At 37.3% G+C, this 16,477-nt stretch overlaps 2 protein-coding genes across 2 annotated transcripts; one reads left to right on the top strand and one right to left on the bottom strand.

The window, feature by feature from the left end:
• Window positions 1-145: 145 nt before the first annotated feature.
• LOC140747282 (steroid receptor RNA activator 1) lies at window positions 146-2,033 on the top strand. The gene is made up of 3 exons (XM_073079610.1): window positions 146-370; window positions 453-854; window positions 1,253-2,033. Exons 1-3 carry the CDS (start codon window positions 334-336, stop codon window positions 1,405-1,407), a joined length of 594 nt encoding a protein of 197 aa, XP_072935711.1. The 5' UTR covers window positions 146-333; the 3' UTR covers window positions 1,408-2,033.
• IntS4 (integrator complex subunit 4) lies at window positions 2,026-16,370 on the bottom strand. Its single transcript, XM_073079604.1, has 16 exons — window positions 16,142-16,370; window positions 15,626-15,958; window positions 15,034-15,282; window positions 14,421-14,596; window positions 13,680-13,872; window positions 12,672-12,846; window positions 11,792-11,997; window positions 11,415-11,537; window positions 10,953-11,088; window positions 10,271-10,408; window positions 9,553-9,712; window positions 8,806-8,952; window positions 8,074-8,294; window positions 5,329-5,471; window positions 3,849-4,068; window positions 2,026-3,216 (listed from the first exon to the last, which is right to left on the bottom strand). The coding sequence occupies exons 1-16, from the start codon at window positions 16,193-16,195 to the stop codon at window positions 3,020-3,022; spliced, it is 2,871 nt and encodes a 956-aa protein (XP_072935705.1). The 5' UTR covers window positions 16,196-16,370; the 3' UTR covers window positions 2,026-3,019.
• Window positions 16,371-16,477: the final 107 nt, after the last annotated feature.

The following is a 16,477-nucleotide window of genomic DNA, read 5'->3' as shown; positions in this document are numbered from 1 at the left end:
CGCAAATATTTTTTTTGTAATTCGCAAAATGACCATTTCTTATTCAATTATACAAATATCTACTGTAATATATCATTATTTTAATTCAATAGTTTTATACGTGACATATTCAAGGTGCAGATATTTTATCAGTCTACAAGTGTCAAATATGCCAAAGTCAACTGTCAAATTAGAGTTCCAAATGGTCCGATCGACTTTAAAAGAATAAACGAGATTAAGCAATTCTTTTACATGACAAATGAAAAATAAAGGATAGCAGTTTGCTTCTATTACTCCTTTACTTTGTTACTGAATTGATTTCATCCCAGTCATTGTCCATATTTTGTACACAAAATGGACAATAGCAATACTCCAGTCAATACCAGTAAAGGTAAGCAATAAATATTCAATGTTTTTGATGCCATACATTAGGTGGTGAATTACAGAAATCGTAAATTATCTTTTATTTTTAGTACCATTCGATCCTGGCTGGAACGATCCACCGAAATTGGCGTACAACGCGCAACAGACAACACCAAACCGACCGCGTAACTTTTTAAATAAACGCGTTGCCTTTCCTTTATCGGGGGCTGGCAGCAGCCCTGCACCTCTGCCGGTCAACTTACCACCCATGCCCTCTTCAATATTGCCTCCTCCCCCCATTCCTACCAAACCTTTAGAAGAAGAAATTCAGATAGACAGTGAAAGTACCTTGAAGGAAGTGAAAGCCATATTTTTGGAGCGTGTGGACAGCAGTGATGGACTGGGCACGAAAGCCAACGACATAAAGAGAAGACTAGAGGTAATGGAGGACATGTGGAACAATGAGAAGATAAATAAACAAATCCAGGTTCAAATGCGAGACCTGGCTCATGGTACGTATGTTTTATTTTTACCTTTAGAGTCAATTAAATAAAGTAATAATAAATCCACAGTTAAAAAAAATAAACTCAGAATTCTTTGTCTCATACAACAATTATTTCTCAATCTAAATTACCTTAATGAGTTAAATGATGCAACTTTTACAACACTTTCTGTATTGCAACACTACAGTTATATTACTATAATGAAACGGTAATTTTTAATTAACTACCTTGAAATAAAAAAATAGTAAGCTGTACACCTAATTCAAATGAGGCAAACACATTCTTCATAATGTATAAATGAGAAAAATGTACAAATGCTACAATTTTGGTGAGCAACCCACATTGTATCAATATCAAGTTATAAACTCATTACCGGCAGTATGCTAATAGATTGTTTTGAATTTCAGCTATAAAAGAAGAAAATTATAGTAAAGCAGATGATATTCACAAAGCACTGATGGTGAACCATGTCAGTGCAGTCTGCACCTGGATGCCAGGAGTGAAACAACTAATATATCACTGTCTTGCTCGCTCTGAACTACTGGCTATTGATAAGGAATAAATCATACTAGTGGTATGACCATGATGACAAAATAATATTTCTGCAATGTTTATTGATAACACAGGCTTCTTTAAATGTAGCAAACAAATAAATATCACATTCTAAACTCATAGCCCCACATTGAGATTCCATATTTTGGGTGCTATGGACACATATACAAATACTTGGGTGCTTATACCCAAATGTAAAACGGAAATCTTAATTCATTATTTAGGTATCTGTCTGGCTAGACATTGAACCCAAAATCCACTGTGTGTCAGACAGATAACTGTTTCTCCAAGCGGGTTGACAACACAAAAAAAAAGTCAACAATCACCAATTTATACACAGATATGTGTAATAGATTTATATTATAAGGAATATTCCTAAGCGCATAATCTTTATAATAAAGATTGATATATCTTTGCTTTTTTATGTTTGCAAATAAACTTACTACATAAAATACTATTAATAGAAAATTATATGTTAAGGATAAATGTTGTGTTAAAGTAATTTGATGACAAAAAGTTCAAATGTGTATTTTAGGTACAAAAAAGTGTATTGAAGTATGTATATTGATTGTAATTATGTAAATATGCTAATATAAGTAAAGGAATTCGTAAAAATGAAATAACAGTATTATTTCACATCTTTTTATTATCTTTTTCTGTATTTAACTGTCAAAATATGAATGTTCTGTAGTAATACTTGAGGTAATACATATGAATTTTTATATCAGAACATGTTTTCAAATAAATCACATTCAAAAAGTGGTTAAAACCTTATTATCTACTTACAATGTTATTTAAAATATATATTCCTCTTATTACTAAACTTGGGCACTACTCCCAGCTAGAGGATCTAGCCCTCTATAAACAAGTAATGCCAAAAAAAAAAAGAATTTAAGACACATTGAGATTTTAATATACATCTAGATACTTATTTACAAATCTAGAAAGTAGAGTAATATAGTCAGAACCATAGTCATACAATAATTAAAAAGTTATTACAAGAATAAATTGTTTAAAATTCAGTTTATAAACATGCAGGAAGCATGGGACATTCCTTTTGTACATTACAAACAAAAACTTTCCTTTTGTATCACACTACAAATAGACAAATAATTAATAGTTGAGACTTCATAACCAAGAATATGCTATTTGTACCATTCTTGTAAGACAACATATATGAGGCATTAATTTAACAAAGCCCTGAATGGTAGTAATGAGCAACTTTAGATAATACTTTTAGCCAATGAGCTAAAGCCAAATGTCTGTCTACTGTCCATGAGTTACAATGGGTCACAATAAGGTTTTTAATGCCATGTGTCATGTGTAGCCGAGAGTGATATTGTATGTACGAATACAGGTATGTGTATGTATAATGCGTGTAATTGTATGTATGTGATCATGTACGAATCCGTCTATACGATGTATGTATGTTTACATATTTGTCTGTACGTGTGTTAAATTCACGCCACATGCGTGCTTTTGTGCATGTATGTATGTGAATTTATTGGATAAATCTATTTTCGTCCTTATGTACGCGTGTCCACACATGCATGCTTTTCGTGTACATTTATGCATGTGTTTGTATATTAGAATGTTGTATGCATGTAATTATGTTAGCGAGTCTATATCCCCCGCTTGATGGGCTTGGGCGCGACGGTGACGCGCACGGGGCGGCAGAGCTCGACGAGCGGCGCGGGCTCGCGGCCGCACTCCTCCACTGCGAGGCACACGGAGATGTCCACGCCGCACGGCTCCGTCCACACGCCGTGCGAGATCAGCACCTTCGTGAGCAGACGCACGTTCTGGGTGCCGTCGTCGTCTGGAAATTAAACACAAAAATTATATAGGTATTTTTAAATTTGATTCACATTGGCGTCGCACGTCCTACTGCGAAAATAAATGAGAACCTTTGCAGATTTTAAGATGAGTACTTAATACACCATACAAACCTTTTTAAACATAACATCTAAATTGAAAACTGCACAAACTTTTTATGCTACTTTAATACTCAACATATACATACAACATACAAACAAAGATAAATAAATAGTATACATTTAGATGACCTTTTTTTTCTGACCTAGTCTATAGTGATATTTAGAGTTCGATATTATCGAAAATTCCGATACATATATCTTAGAGCTAAACAGCTTATAACAGTATCCCTGGGTCAACCGTGATATTCTTATTAAGCTGTTTAGCTCATAGCTTATAAGCATAGCTAAGCAATTCACTTGTGTTGTTGATCCAGCTCGCGCAAATGATCTCAGGGCAGCACCAGCGCGTACACGCGGCGGTCGAGGGGCGACTGCACTACAATAGCACACTGAGCGACACACTCACTAGTGTTATGGTCCAGCTCCCGCAAATGATCCCGGGGCGGCACAAACGCGTGCACGCGTCAGTCGAGACGCTGCTCCACTGCAACGATACACTAAGCGCCACACTCACTAGTGTTGTGGTGGTCCAGCTCCCGCAAATGGTCCCGAGGCGGCACGAGCGCATGTACGCGGCGGTCGGGGTATGCGACGCGCACGCGCAGCGCGCCGGGCTCGCGCACGCGCCACACCTCCGCCTCGAGCGCCACGCCCGCGATCAGCCCCGCGCTGAACCGCACCACCGTGTCGTTGTCGCTCGCCGGCTCCACTATGCTCGCTGTGCACATGCGGATCTATGAACGATGCAAAAAAGATGCAAAAAGAGGTCTCATACAAAGCCGGCGACGCATTGGCGACTCCTTTGGTGTTGCAAATGTCCATAGGCGGCGTTGACTACTTTCCATCAGGTAGCACGTCTGCCTAATCGTTAGGTTAAACTATAAAAAATAAAAAAAAAAAACGATGCACGGGTAATGTAGTGTAGGAAGCGGGCTCTTATGTATTGAAAGCCGTGTTGCTTGAATGATAACTTTATTATAATTTACTTATAGAACTTTAACACTAAGTTACATAATACACGGCTTAACTCCACACCACATTAACTGATGTTAATAAATTATATCAATTTGCCTTCTTATGAGACCTTGCCTTGCCTTTCCAACAATTTGATTACTGTTAATATAAATGACTTCAATGTTAGTGTACAGATTTATACAATAGTTTCGATAAAACACTAATCAATTTGCCTACCAATACTAGACACGATTTCTTAATCCATTCAATTACCATCATTAGATATGATGGTTTTAATGTTAGTGTACAAAGGTAGTTTAGAATTTACAGTTAGGAGAATTAAAACAAATACTACCAAACACCTTTTTAATGAAATAAGTCCTATTTGCAATTAATGACAATTTATGATTCGTTTCATTATAACGCACTTATAAGCAACCGTTCAGTTCTTGCTTGTTTTATAATTATAATAAGGCGAATGTATAAATTTGGCCAGCAAGAAAAATATTTTTTAAACAAATAATAATAATAATAAGAACATTAAAACTTGATGGTTAGGTTGCTGTTTATGTACGTTGTATATAGATGTATACAATAGATGCTACTATATGCATTTATTATACAGCATGCATACCCTGTACTCGGCAGCAGTATACAAGTTGTGGCAGAACTTCGTAATACGCAGGCGCGCAACACACACGTACAAACATACGCACACATTCAACTCTCAGACTGGAGGTAGTGAACTATACAGTGAGACTACGAAGTATCGCGCAAAGAGGAGACCCCGAGAATGAGATACGCTGTGTAATGTATTCCATCTCATTCTTTTACACGTTATATGACACACAGATATATATGTTTGTCTCTTTCTACGTAACGCCTCAACTTTTCGTGTTACACTTGATTTTACTCCTCATAAAATTTCCGTACCGGGCCTTATAACTCAAATCGTTTCTTAAGGAGTAAACCCCAAAAATACTACCGTTTGTATGGATAATGTTACCGTTTATGTCACGTACAAATGATTCTATCAATACCTTGAGATTAGGTTTGGGTATGACGGGCAGCGGCGCGGCGTGCAGCAGCGGCTGGAGCGCGCGCGCGAGCGCCGCCGGCTTGTTCTCCGCGCTCTGCGACAGCTGCTGGAACACCGCTATCGTGAACGGGTCCGGCTCCACGCCTGGACAACAACAATTGGGTACTTGACACTAATAACAATAAAATATGAAATATGTTGGATATGATAGCTTATAAGTAAACATAAATTATGCAGTATTTCGTTTATTTTTTAATACGTTCTAAGTATTTTAATTTTTAAAAAGAAATTTTCGATTTTTTATCTGTGGATTTTAAATCCCAAAACGGCGACAGTGCTGCCTTTAATGTCATGTGACGTCACTACATCGAAACCAAACAAGACAAATAATAATTAAATCCATAGAGTATTATAATATACATGTTAATTAAATCGTTTGCTGTTAGAGTTGGTTGAATTTATGTTGTGAACCGATATAAATCCACACTATATTAAAGTTGATAGCGTGTATCTGCTTAAAGAAGATATACAATGCAATAAATAAAAATGAATACAAAAACTTCCGCGAAATAACCTATGGAAATCACAAATAAACAACGTAAGTAAAATATTCTTTACAGTTAATCATTTCGGACAGTTAAAACATTTCTTAGCCGACTTCCGATAAAAGAAAGGTTATGTTTAAGTGATTATCAAGCTTTTTTAAACTATACTTATATTGTTATGTGAACAGCTTTAAGGTTATTTATTGGCTATATTTATAATTTCAGATCCTCGCGACAGCATTATAGTGATGACGCTATAGGGTATGTGCAGTTTAAGAAGAAGGCAAGCTTGTGTTTCATGAAAAGTAAAAGTTGTCCTGAACACAAGGTACATCAAATGTCATGCACAGTGTCTATGATTGTATATGAAAAGGAAAGTATTAAATGGGATTACTGTCCTGCCACCCAAGGATGCTGCAAACATGCAGTAGCATTTTTAATGTGAAGTTGTAGAAGAAGTGAGGAAACAAAAGTTTCTAAAGTGTATAAACAGTAGTTCTTTACTTGCATAAACTACCCAAAAACATGAAGGAAGGAAAACTACCATGCAGTTGCTGTTATTGGACTACAGATTTAATTATGAAAATGACAGTGATAAAAAATATATTCATTTGTTACAGAAAATAATTTTAGGAATTAAGAAAAGCATTAACGCAAGCAGCACACAAATTCAGCTTAGCAAGAGGTTCAATATAAACGAAGGAAATAACAGCTTCAGAATGCTTTGAGGTGATCTGTAGTAATTATTGTAACTGTAACATATGACGATAAATATATACAAAAGTTCTACTGTGTGTAGAACTTTTGTGTTTTGTGTGTGAATAGAACCATATAAACCAAATAAACAAATAAAAGACTAATATTAGCAAATCATGTATTTTTAATTATACAGTCCTGTAAGTTAATCAGTGCACATGCACAAGCACACAGTCATGAAATATTTTAATTGTGTCCTATTAATTACAGAATGGGCTCTTAAAATAGAATTCTCATAGACGTCTTATAATTCTATTCTTATCATAGACATCTATATATTATATTAAATATATGAATACTTCCACTTGCTGTTTTGTTTTGATTACGTCCCGTTCCAATGATTTGGAATTGACGAATCACTCGAGAGTTACTAAATTTATTCCTTTTTCTCAATAATACTTCTCTTACATAAATAGTATAAAATGTCATTGCTTGCAAACAGGATTTAAACATATAAGAATCTGCAAGTTCTTTAACGTTTATGAGATTTGGGTTTAGGAACTTGTATAAGCAAATTTGTTAGGATATTTAGCGATCGTACTTGTACACATCGTCACTGCACACGCCTTGTAATTTGACATTCTTGCAATTGTACTAATAAAAGTTAAATAATTCCCAAGATTTCCCCTGAAGTATGTGTAGCGTCGAAGTTTATTTCTATATTTTCAATGTGTTGACGTCACGCTACGAAATGACACTTGACCGCCTGTTTTGGCGTAACGTTCCGTTTACCGTAATAAAAATATGTTTTTTATTAATAAATAGCCCTTTTTTCGAAAAAATGATCAATGAAAGGCATATATAATACGTATATGAATTCATTAAAACAGTTTCCCAAAAAGTGTCAAGTAGCCAATTGTATTGGAATAATGAAAATAGATTCCAGTTACCATCACAAAATGCCACACAGTACATGTATTGAACGAACGAGGACGGGAATGTAATGAGAAATGTCATTATCGCTCTGTAGTGTATGTGGGTAGGTGAGTCTGCGTCTTGAGCGTAGGGCATAAGTGCAGAGTGTGAGTCAGTCTGTGTGCAACCGTCAGCCCGAGTGGGCGTGGTGTTGTGTCAGTGAGCTAAATAGTATTGCTACTAGTGTCGGGGACGCTAAATAGTTAGCGATGAAGCTAAAACCGAAGTAACTGTACGTAAAGGTATTTTTATCCTAAAATGTAAGACGAAAAAGAGGAGTGGAAGAATATGACACTTACGCGATTTCCTGCTCGTACACGCCGCTGTGCTGGTGCTACAATGTACAATACCTGCCGACGCCAGCAATCAATCTAACAGTTCCGCCGTGGTGCGTCAACGCAGCAGCGACGGATAACGCGGGCGCGGCAGCCAGTATTGCGGCGGGTTGGCGAACATACTCCACGCGGTCATACGCACGAGTTCGCCTGCTCAGACACTCCTTAAAATATTGTTATACCAATATACAATACCTGCAGAGGCGAGCAATCGATCCAGCAGTTCCGCATGGTGCGTGAGTGCAGCAGCGGCGGAGAGTGCGGGCGCAGCAGCGGGCGGTGCGGCGGGGGTGGCCGGAGCGGGTGTAGCGGCGCACTCCACCGCGGCGATAAGACGCGCGGCCGCCACGCGCAGTGCCAGTTGCCACACGCACGCATTCTCCTGCTCGGATACGCCACTGAACTGGTGCTGTAATCTGTGGTGAGGGCGAAGATTGTTCCAATAATTCCGAGAATATCTCTTTAATAATCTTTATCTAATAATCGACTCGACATTGTTGATGTTAAAGGTTCATTTATAAGTTATAGTACTAGTAATGTATGAAAGTGCTGTTAATATAATTGCATCTATTTTACTCAACTCAGGAAACTGTTTGTTTTCTGGGTTTATCATACATTAATATTTTTTTTTGTATGTTTTTGTGACTTTCAATTAAGACAAAAAAATCCCGCGTCTATATGCTTATTTACCCAAATATACAGAGAAGATTGGCCAGAAAAGCTTATTGTAGAAGGTATTATAGGATATTTCTTGAAACATCGAAAAGGATTAAATAGATCAAACAGCGAATCTAAATAAATTTACAGCAATATTAAAGATATGTGATCTAACAAGTACACTCGGTTTACGTAGATTATAACGCAGAAAGGAGTACAACGTACAACAGCACAGTAAACTCGGTAGATATATAAATGAACGTATCCCACCTGAGGCAGTCGGTGGCGAGGTAGGTGAGCGCGTGCGCGGGCGGGCCGGCGGCGGCGCGCAGCGCGGCGTGCAGCGCCAGCACGCAGCGCGCGAACAGCGCCGTGAACTGCGCCGCGCCCGCCACCAGCGGCTCCATCTCGCACAGCCTGCGCGCACACACACACACACACACACAAGTTACTACACTGACGATAACTCAACACATTCGCGTGATATCACCAACTGCACGCACGCATTCACGCGCAGGTGCACACACACACACGCACACCGTGTTAGTACGCTGACTACTACTTAAACACATTCGCGTAATATCACCAACGCAATCTCCAACAGACTGCACGCTCGCACGCACGCATCCACGCGCACGGGCACACACGCACAATACTTCGAACCACAACGTGACCACGATCCATGTAATTGGGTTGAAATATCGACAAAAGAAATAAAGAGACCGCGTATCGTAAGTACCCGTTCCATATTAAAATGTCTAAATTCCGCGATAATATAAGTCTAAAACAAACAAATTACACTGCACATAATTTTTCTTTTGTATTTCATAACAATTATTAACCTTTCATCCTAGAATTAAGGCAAGTGGTATTAATAATGTATTTCAATTTTCAACTAGTAACTTCTATATCTGCAAGAACTTCGTTGTAACTATCTCTGACAAAGAATTAAAAAAAGTTGGTCAATTTAAATAATAAACTTCGAAAATGGATACATGTTATATATTTTATACATACTTGTTGAGCTGCTCCTCAGCGGACTGCAGCATCTTGAGCCTCACGGCAGTGGAGAGCGTGGCGTTGTCGATGTGTTGCAGCACGGTGTCGAAGAACCGCCGCACCGCGCTGTCATCCATCGCCGCCTCGGTGCGTTCCCGACGCGACAACCGCGTATCACCTAGACATTAAACATCACCATGTCTTTTAACTAAATAATTGTTAAGATAGATAACTTTAGTTGGCCTTCTTTGAGGTCTAAAAGACGCGAAAAAGTCAGAATAAAAACAGAAAATATTAGTTAGCCTTCTTCGAATTACGTGAAAAGACTTATAAATAAAATAGCGCAACAATACAACTAAAACAATTAAATAGTTACCGTTATCGCTTTGCTCAAGTTACAGACCAAACGTCAATAACAAAATTTGGTCTTATTAAATTAAGTAAAAAGAACACTGTAAACGTTACAATTATATGAAATTAAAATTAAAATAATAACATAATCCTAAAAAGTGTAATATGTCAAAATATCTTCTTACGTTAACCTATAAATATTTCACAAGGAATTCATGGAAAAAATAAAGCCTTTCTTTACGTTATTTATTTCATTGAATAATCAATTAATTCTGAAACAAACTTGCACTGTCAGAAATATGGCCTGGGCTCTCTGCACGATATGCCTCTACATAAGAAGATTTTTTTTGCAACTCAATAATCAATAATTAAAAATTTATATTACCAATGGGTAAGGGTGGTACGAGGTGCGGCATAGTGTCTCGCAAGTAGGTGTAGTGCTTGACGGTGTGCTCCTCGAACAGCGGCAGCATCGTGCTGCAGTGCTGCGCCGCGTTCAACACCAGGATCAGCACGCACATATCTGAGGTGGGTCAGGATGCTCATTGCACAGAAGCACAGATGCACTGATCAACAATGTCAAATAATACTCTTTATAATTGGGCAATACCGCCACATACTTTTCCGAAGTGTTCCAGCCTAGTCCTCAGGGGTAGCGGCGTATCTGTGGCCGACCTCAGGTAGGAATATATAATCCTATCTGGGGTTGATTACAGATGTCCATGCACGGCAGTATCCACTTACCATCAGGTGGACTGCATGTACGTCCGCTACTCCTATATAATATAAGAAAAAAACCTATAATTCTGCATAGCTTAGCAGTGAGAAGCGCTGCTATGTTCTGCTTTGAAAGAAGTGATAAGAGATGCTTGCATTCCAACTAAATTCCGTATAGTAATTGAAATGCATGTAATATAGTCTTTAAGTAAAACTTTATTAGTATGTAATTTACTACAGAGTCCCATACAATAGGCAGCAGTGACCACTTACCATTAGGTACACTGGGTGCCTTTGCTACTTCAATTTTGAAAAATAAACGTATTGCGCAAAGTGTTCATAAAGGATACAGGCCGGATCCTCGACATCAGGCTCGGGCATATCGAAGAAGGGATGCACAGCGAGCAACCGGGTGGTGAGGGGTAGTACCAGCGACGCGTGCGAGCTGCCCAGTCGCTGCACGCAACGAAACGTTGAACGTTTGTCCTGGGGATGCATAAAATAACCTCGTTATTATAAAGTAAGGATAATAAACATGTCATATCAAATTCACTCTAAAATATAAAATTGATTTGTAATGTATAGCGATAAAAATAAAATTTCATTTTTGTTGGTATTGAAAAGTACCACATATATGGCGTCATACTATACCAAATTACGAACAAGTATTTATAACTTAAAAACTCTGTAATTGGTTTAAACTGAAGATAACACGAAGCGACGAAAGATTTTATTAATTACTCCGATTTATTAAATATTTCTGAATAAAGTTAAATCTCGCTAACCTTATATATTTTGGATTTATATGTTACCTGTGGATATCTTTTGAGATTCTCCAGTATTTTATCAATACACATTTCCAAGCAGGTTTTTGACGCGACCGTACAGGAACCCAACATTCTGTGTAAACCCTCTCTCACATCCATTGAATAATCCTGTAAAGACAACATAAATCATGAAGAATATAATATAATTTCAAATTTCTTAAATTAATTTCTAATGTAGTCCTTATAAGTAACAGTCCTTAACATAACAGATCTAATATCAAATCATTACATATTTATTATTTATGAGAATTTCCTAATGCTAAACTTTGTTCTTTAAATATTGCTTAAATATTTAATAAGCAAATATTTAAGCGTTCTCCTGCGAAACTTATAAAAAAGCATAAAAAGGGCAAACTGTATACCTCCAAAGCCCCCAATATAGTCTCCAACTGATCCTCTCTAAGCACGATGTGGTGTGATATCTTGGTGAGGCTGTCGATGGCGCGCAGACGGACATCCTCGATCTCGTCGTTGAACATGTCCACGAGGAAGTCCAGGGAGGTGGTCGCGAACACCGTGTTCTCCATCGACAGCTGGCACACCGCGTCTACTGCTGCTGTGCGCACCTCTGCAACGAACGATATTGTATATGGCATTGTATTCCCATTTTTTATTTAAAAAAAATGGCATATTATTGAATGTATTGATTTACATCATTCGGAAGAAGATTTTTGTTCCATTAGTATTCATGGAGCTACCTTATGGAAAACATTCACCGTGGCCTTTTGATATTTGTAACACCAGAGTCCCCAATGCATCGCTTTTCGCCATCGGCTTTGAGGAATATCTCTTTTTCCCGTCCCTTAAAGAGTCCCATGTTATATCGTCTAAGTAATAGCGCTTCGGGAGTACGTGGCATACATTATCGCGCAATTCAAATCGTGGAGTATAACGAGTTATCGATCAAGTGTTTGAGACATTACAATAACTGTTAATAAGCATTACTTCAAAGAAAATATCTGTGTGTGTAAATTAATTACCACACTTCAATTAGACGACCAGCGTGGCGGAGCGCTCACCATACCGGTCTGACGCGCAAAGGGTTCCGGGTTCGATCCCCGGCCAGACAGATATTTAAATTATGAATTTAGATTTTTGTTTCTAGGTCTGGGTGTTTGTGTATTTCTCTATGTTTGTGTCCATGGCACCCACGGCACAGGGAATCCTAGTGTGGGGCTGTGAGTACTTGTATATACTTGTGTTTATTTACATATTGTATATATTTGATATAGTTAATGTTACCCATGAGCTCATCCTCCAGCCCGTGCACGAAGGCCCCGGCCGCGCCGCCGGGCAGCAGCTGCACCGTCTCGGTGTCGAGCAGCGCGCCGGGCGCGTCGTCCGCCCAGCGCCGGCCGCTCGCCCACGCGCCCGACCGCACCAACTCCGCGCCGCGCTCGTGTGCCGTGCGCTTTTTCTGAAAGCATAGATTAGTAAAGATACTTCGCCGCCTTGAAATTGAATGAAGCCACAAACGGCTTATTAGTAAGCTCTTTTTTTGAATTCTTGACAAATAATAACATTTTTAGAGAAAATTTACGAATAAACAACTAATACTGCGTAATTTACATAATAAATAAATAATTATTTCAAATATTTTAGGGACATTTTAGCATGGAGACGTGGCAAAACTTTTTTACGCAACTATTTCAATTCTCAAAACTGGGTACATTTTCTTGTTAGGAGTGAGTAATCTTTACTTATCTATATCTGAAAGCAACACATGCGGTTGAAGATGATAATCCTTTTTTCAACTGCCTATGCACTATTGCCACATCTATTTCTTCAAAATTGACCAATAACGACATTGTCATGAATGCTGACACCAACATCAACATTATGTTGGGTACGGATGCAAATAACAACACAGAAACAACCACTGACAATATAGTCTCCAACACTATTCCTTTTTTAGTATTTTATCACCTACCACAAATTAAAAATACTAGCACAATTTTACTAGCCACAAATATCAACGTACATTAGTTTAGAACTTCGTACTTTTTCCAGAAATAACAGGCCTATAAACTTTATAGACCTGTTATTATTTCTATCCTTTCATATATAGTATTCGCGTTATATTATGCGTTATTTAATGTTCATTGGAAAGGCTAAATGTCTAGCCTCCCCTTTACGGTATGTATATGTATCTGTACCATGTGACAATTGTATCAAGAAATTATTCTAGCTACGAAGGTGGAAGAATTTCAATCTAAAATCAAATTTTCAATCTAAACACCAATCACTCACCTTCATGTTACTCATAAGCTGTTTATCAAGAGTTTGCAGCAGGAATCGGTCGGAGACACCACGCGTTGTTCCGAGCAGGGTGCATGCGAGCGCACGGACCTGCATGCACAGGTCGTTCACCGCTGAGCATATGCGGATGAACGCATCGTCCACCATGCGCATCGTCGTTTCGCCATCTTGCAGGGTTATTGAGCTGTTGAAACAATTTTTATTTAAGTTTAAGTAAGTAGTATGCTGGCTGTCCATGTGATTAATATCCTGTGTAAGTATGTGATTAATAATTCAAATTCAAATTTTTATTGCTCATGCATACAGTACATAATTATGGTGTTACGAGTAGGATATTCGAACATGCATGTACCCTGCTAGGGCATTGCAATATCTCCCTTACTGTATCCTTTAAGCTAGAACACAGCAGCATTTGACTATAATTAGAACCAATCAGGTATGTGGTTATAAGACACAAGTAAATATAACATTCTTACTACAAGATTCAAACCACAAAGGCTATGAAACTACTCAGCGATTTTCATCCATTTCAGCCAACACATGATATGATATGAAAATATTGGTAAAGCACTTTGTGAAATATCAAATTTCAACATTTACACACAAATATAAAACACCATAGTAATAAATGAGCATGTAGCAGTAAAGACAATATATTTTTTAAGTACTGCCTAAATATATTTTTTCCTTAGTTCTCTAAAATATCAGGATGGAGAAAATATTATAACTTACTTTTCAGGATACTTATTTCCGAGTAGCCACACAAGCTTGAGGGCCACTTCCCTCACAATCTCATAGTCATCAGACAGAGCAGGGCACACAATGTCATAAAGATTTGCACTTAAAGTTTGCCCTCTCTCATGTAATGTAAGCAAAGACTGGAATGCTTCACAACGGACTCTAGCATCCTACAAACAACAGCTTATATTATACACAAGTAAACAAATAAGATTTTTTAAAATATTATTAGTAGCAACTAACAATCCAATTCATTGTATTTTAAAGGCAAATCTCCACTACATTAATCTTAAAAGTTCATATAGCTAAGTAGTTATTAAAAAACTGCACATGAAAATACATTCTATATTTACAATTAAAATAAAATAAACATATTTTTTTTATTTTACGTAACTAATATTCTCTTCTTTCTTGTACGACCTATGTACCTTATACCTTATATATCTATATGCTTAGTGTACTGCAGAAATTTCCCTATACATAATACATAAAAACAATGAATTTTCTCTATAATACTTTACAAATAACTATAGATAAAATGTAGCTAGAATCAAACTCTTTTTCATAGGCATAATGCTACTTATGATATCGTAAAACATAGACATACCTCAGCATTAGAATAATCCCCTAACAACTTCACAATAGCATCAGCCTCTGTGACCATCTCAGTGGTCCTGTCCGCTTCTGGGATGATAGGGTATAGCTCACTGATGAGCTGCAAGCAGCGACACTTCACCTGGTGGCTGGTGTCCTTCAGGTTATCTTTAGCAACACCAACTAGACGCATCATGAGGATTTTGTCCTCGCACAACTTGCTGCCCAATTTGAGTAGAGTTGCTATACCCTGCGCTATTACCTGGGAACAAAAATAAGCATTTAAAAATGTTGATATCTCATGCAATAGTATAATTTTTATTCAATATTTTAATTTAAAGAATTTCTTATTTCAAATATTACATTCATTATATTTAGAAAAAATATGATCTATGACAGTTTTATGAGTGCCTAATGCCTTAAGTCCCATATCTATCCCAAAAAATACATGTTTTAAGGTTGAAAACCATTATAATACATCAGTACATAATTTAATAACAACAGGTACCTCTTTAAATATATATCAAATAATCATGTAGGATGAACATAAATGATGAAGTTACCCCATAACACTATATCAAAAATTATACAGAAATGTCACTTACCCTATGAGAAGTTTCATTTTTTATCAAATGTATGGTCTCATCTATCAGATTATTTAAATTTGCTCCAGGACACTCCAACCCAATATCGCAGAAGAGCCACAGTATTTTTACCCTGACCACAGATTCCTGTTCAGACTGGAAGTGTTCTGAAAGCTTCTTGATGGCCTCTTCCACGTCCGACTCTTGGAACTGAAGGCAATCGGATATGCGTAGTAACAGTTGTAGCGCTTCATCACTGGATTTGCATTTCTCCAGAAGTCCAACAAATGCTGCAGCTGAACTGCCTATTAAGGGTTTCTTGGCTAGATGCAGCTTCTTTGATGGTGGGCCATCCTGAAATAAGTTTATCAGGAATTGAAAATACCGCCCAAATATATAATGCGCTTGAAATTGCATTCTGTTGACATTTTAGGTTATGACCGTAAATGAAAACAATATCCGTTCGATTATTTATCAATTCCGTGAAGTGCGTGTCAATTAAAATGCAGGGATTTCAATGTTAATATGAAAACTTACCTGAAAAGATTTATTATATTCGGCTAAAGCTCTCTTTTTCAGTACCGCTGCCATGATTCAACGTAAATTATGATATCGTTTGACGTCAGATTTTTGTTTGTTTGGTCAACCCGTAGAAGTAAAACCTATTTCATTCAATCACAAATTAATATGAAACCTGCTGAAAATTACCAAATCTAACAAAAAGCCACAAAACGAATGTCGAAGCCAAAACATACATAAACATAATAATAAATGACATAATTCACATCATTGACATAATATTATGACGTTTTCCAAAACAGACTATATACGTTGTGTGTAGAAAGTATATTCGTTTCTTATGACTACATATAC

The sequence above is a fragment of the Epargyreus clarus genome, unplaced genomic scaffold (genome assembly GCF_041222505.1).
Source record: "Epargyreus clarus isolate Ecla_fem2 unplaced genomic scaffold, WU_Ecla_fem_2.2 ptg000014l, whole genome shotgun sequence".
NCBI classification, from domain to species: Eukaryota; Metazoa; Arthropoda; class Insecta; order Lepidoptera; family Hesperiidae; genus Epargyreus; species Epargyreus clarus.
Note: the sequence above shows the minus strand (reverse complement) of the source record. Positions and strands in the feature narration are given on the sequence as shown.

Coding starts and splice junctions, on each gene's coding strand:
- LOC140747282 (XM_073079610.1), top strand. CDS start 334: ATGGACAATAGCAATACTCCAGTCAATACCAGTAAAG. Junction 371..452: donor TCCAGTCAATACCAGTAAAG/GTAAGCAATAAA, acceptor TTTTATTTTTAG/TACCATTCGATCCTGGCTGG. Junction 855..1,252: donor AATGCGAGACCTGGCTCATG/GTACGTATGTTT, acceptor TTTGAATTTCAG/CTATAAAAGAAGAAAATTAT.
- IntS4 (XM_073079604.1), bottom strand. CDS start 16,195: ATGGCAGCGGTACTGAAAAAGAGAGCTTTAGCCGAATATAATAAATCT. Junction 8,953..9,552: donor GCTGAGGAGCAGCTCAACAA/GTATGTATAAAA, acceptor GTGTGCGCGCAG/GCTGTGCGAGATGGAGCCGC. Junction 3,217..3,848: donor GCTGGACCACCACAACACTA/GTGAGTGTGGCG, acceptor TTTAATTTCCAG/ACGACGACGGCACCCAGAAC.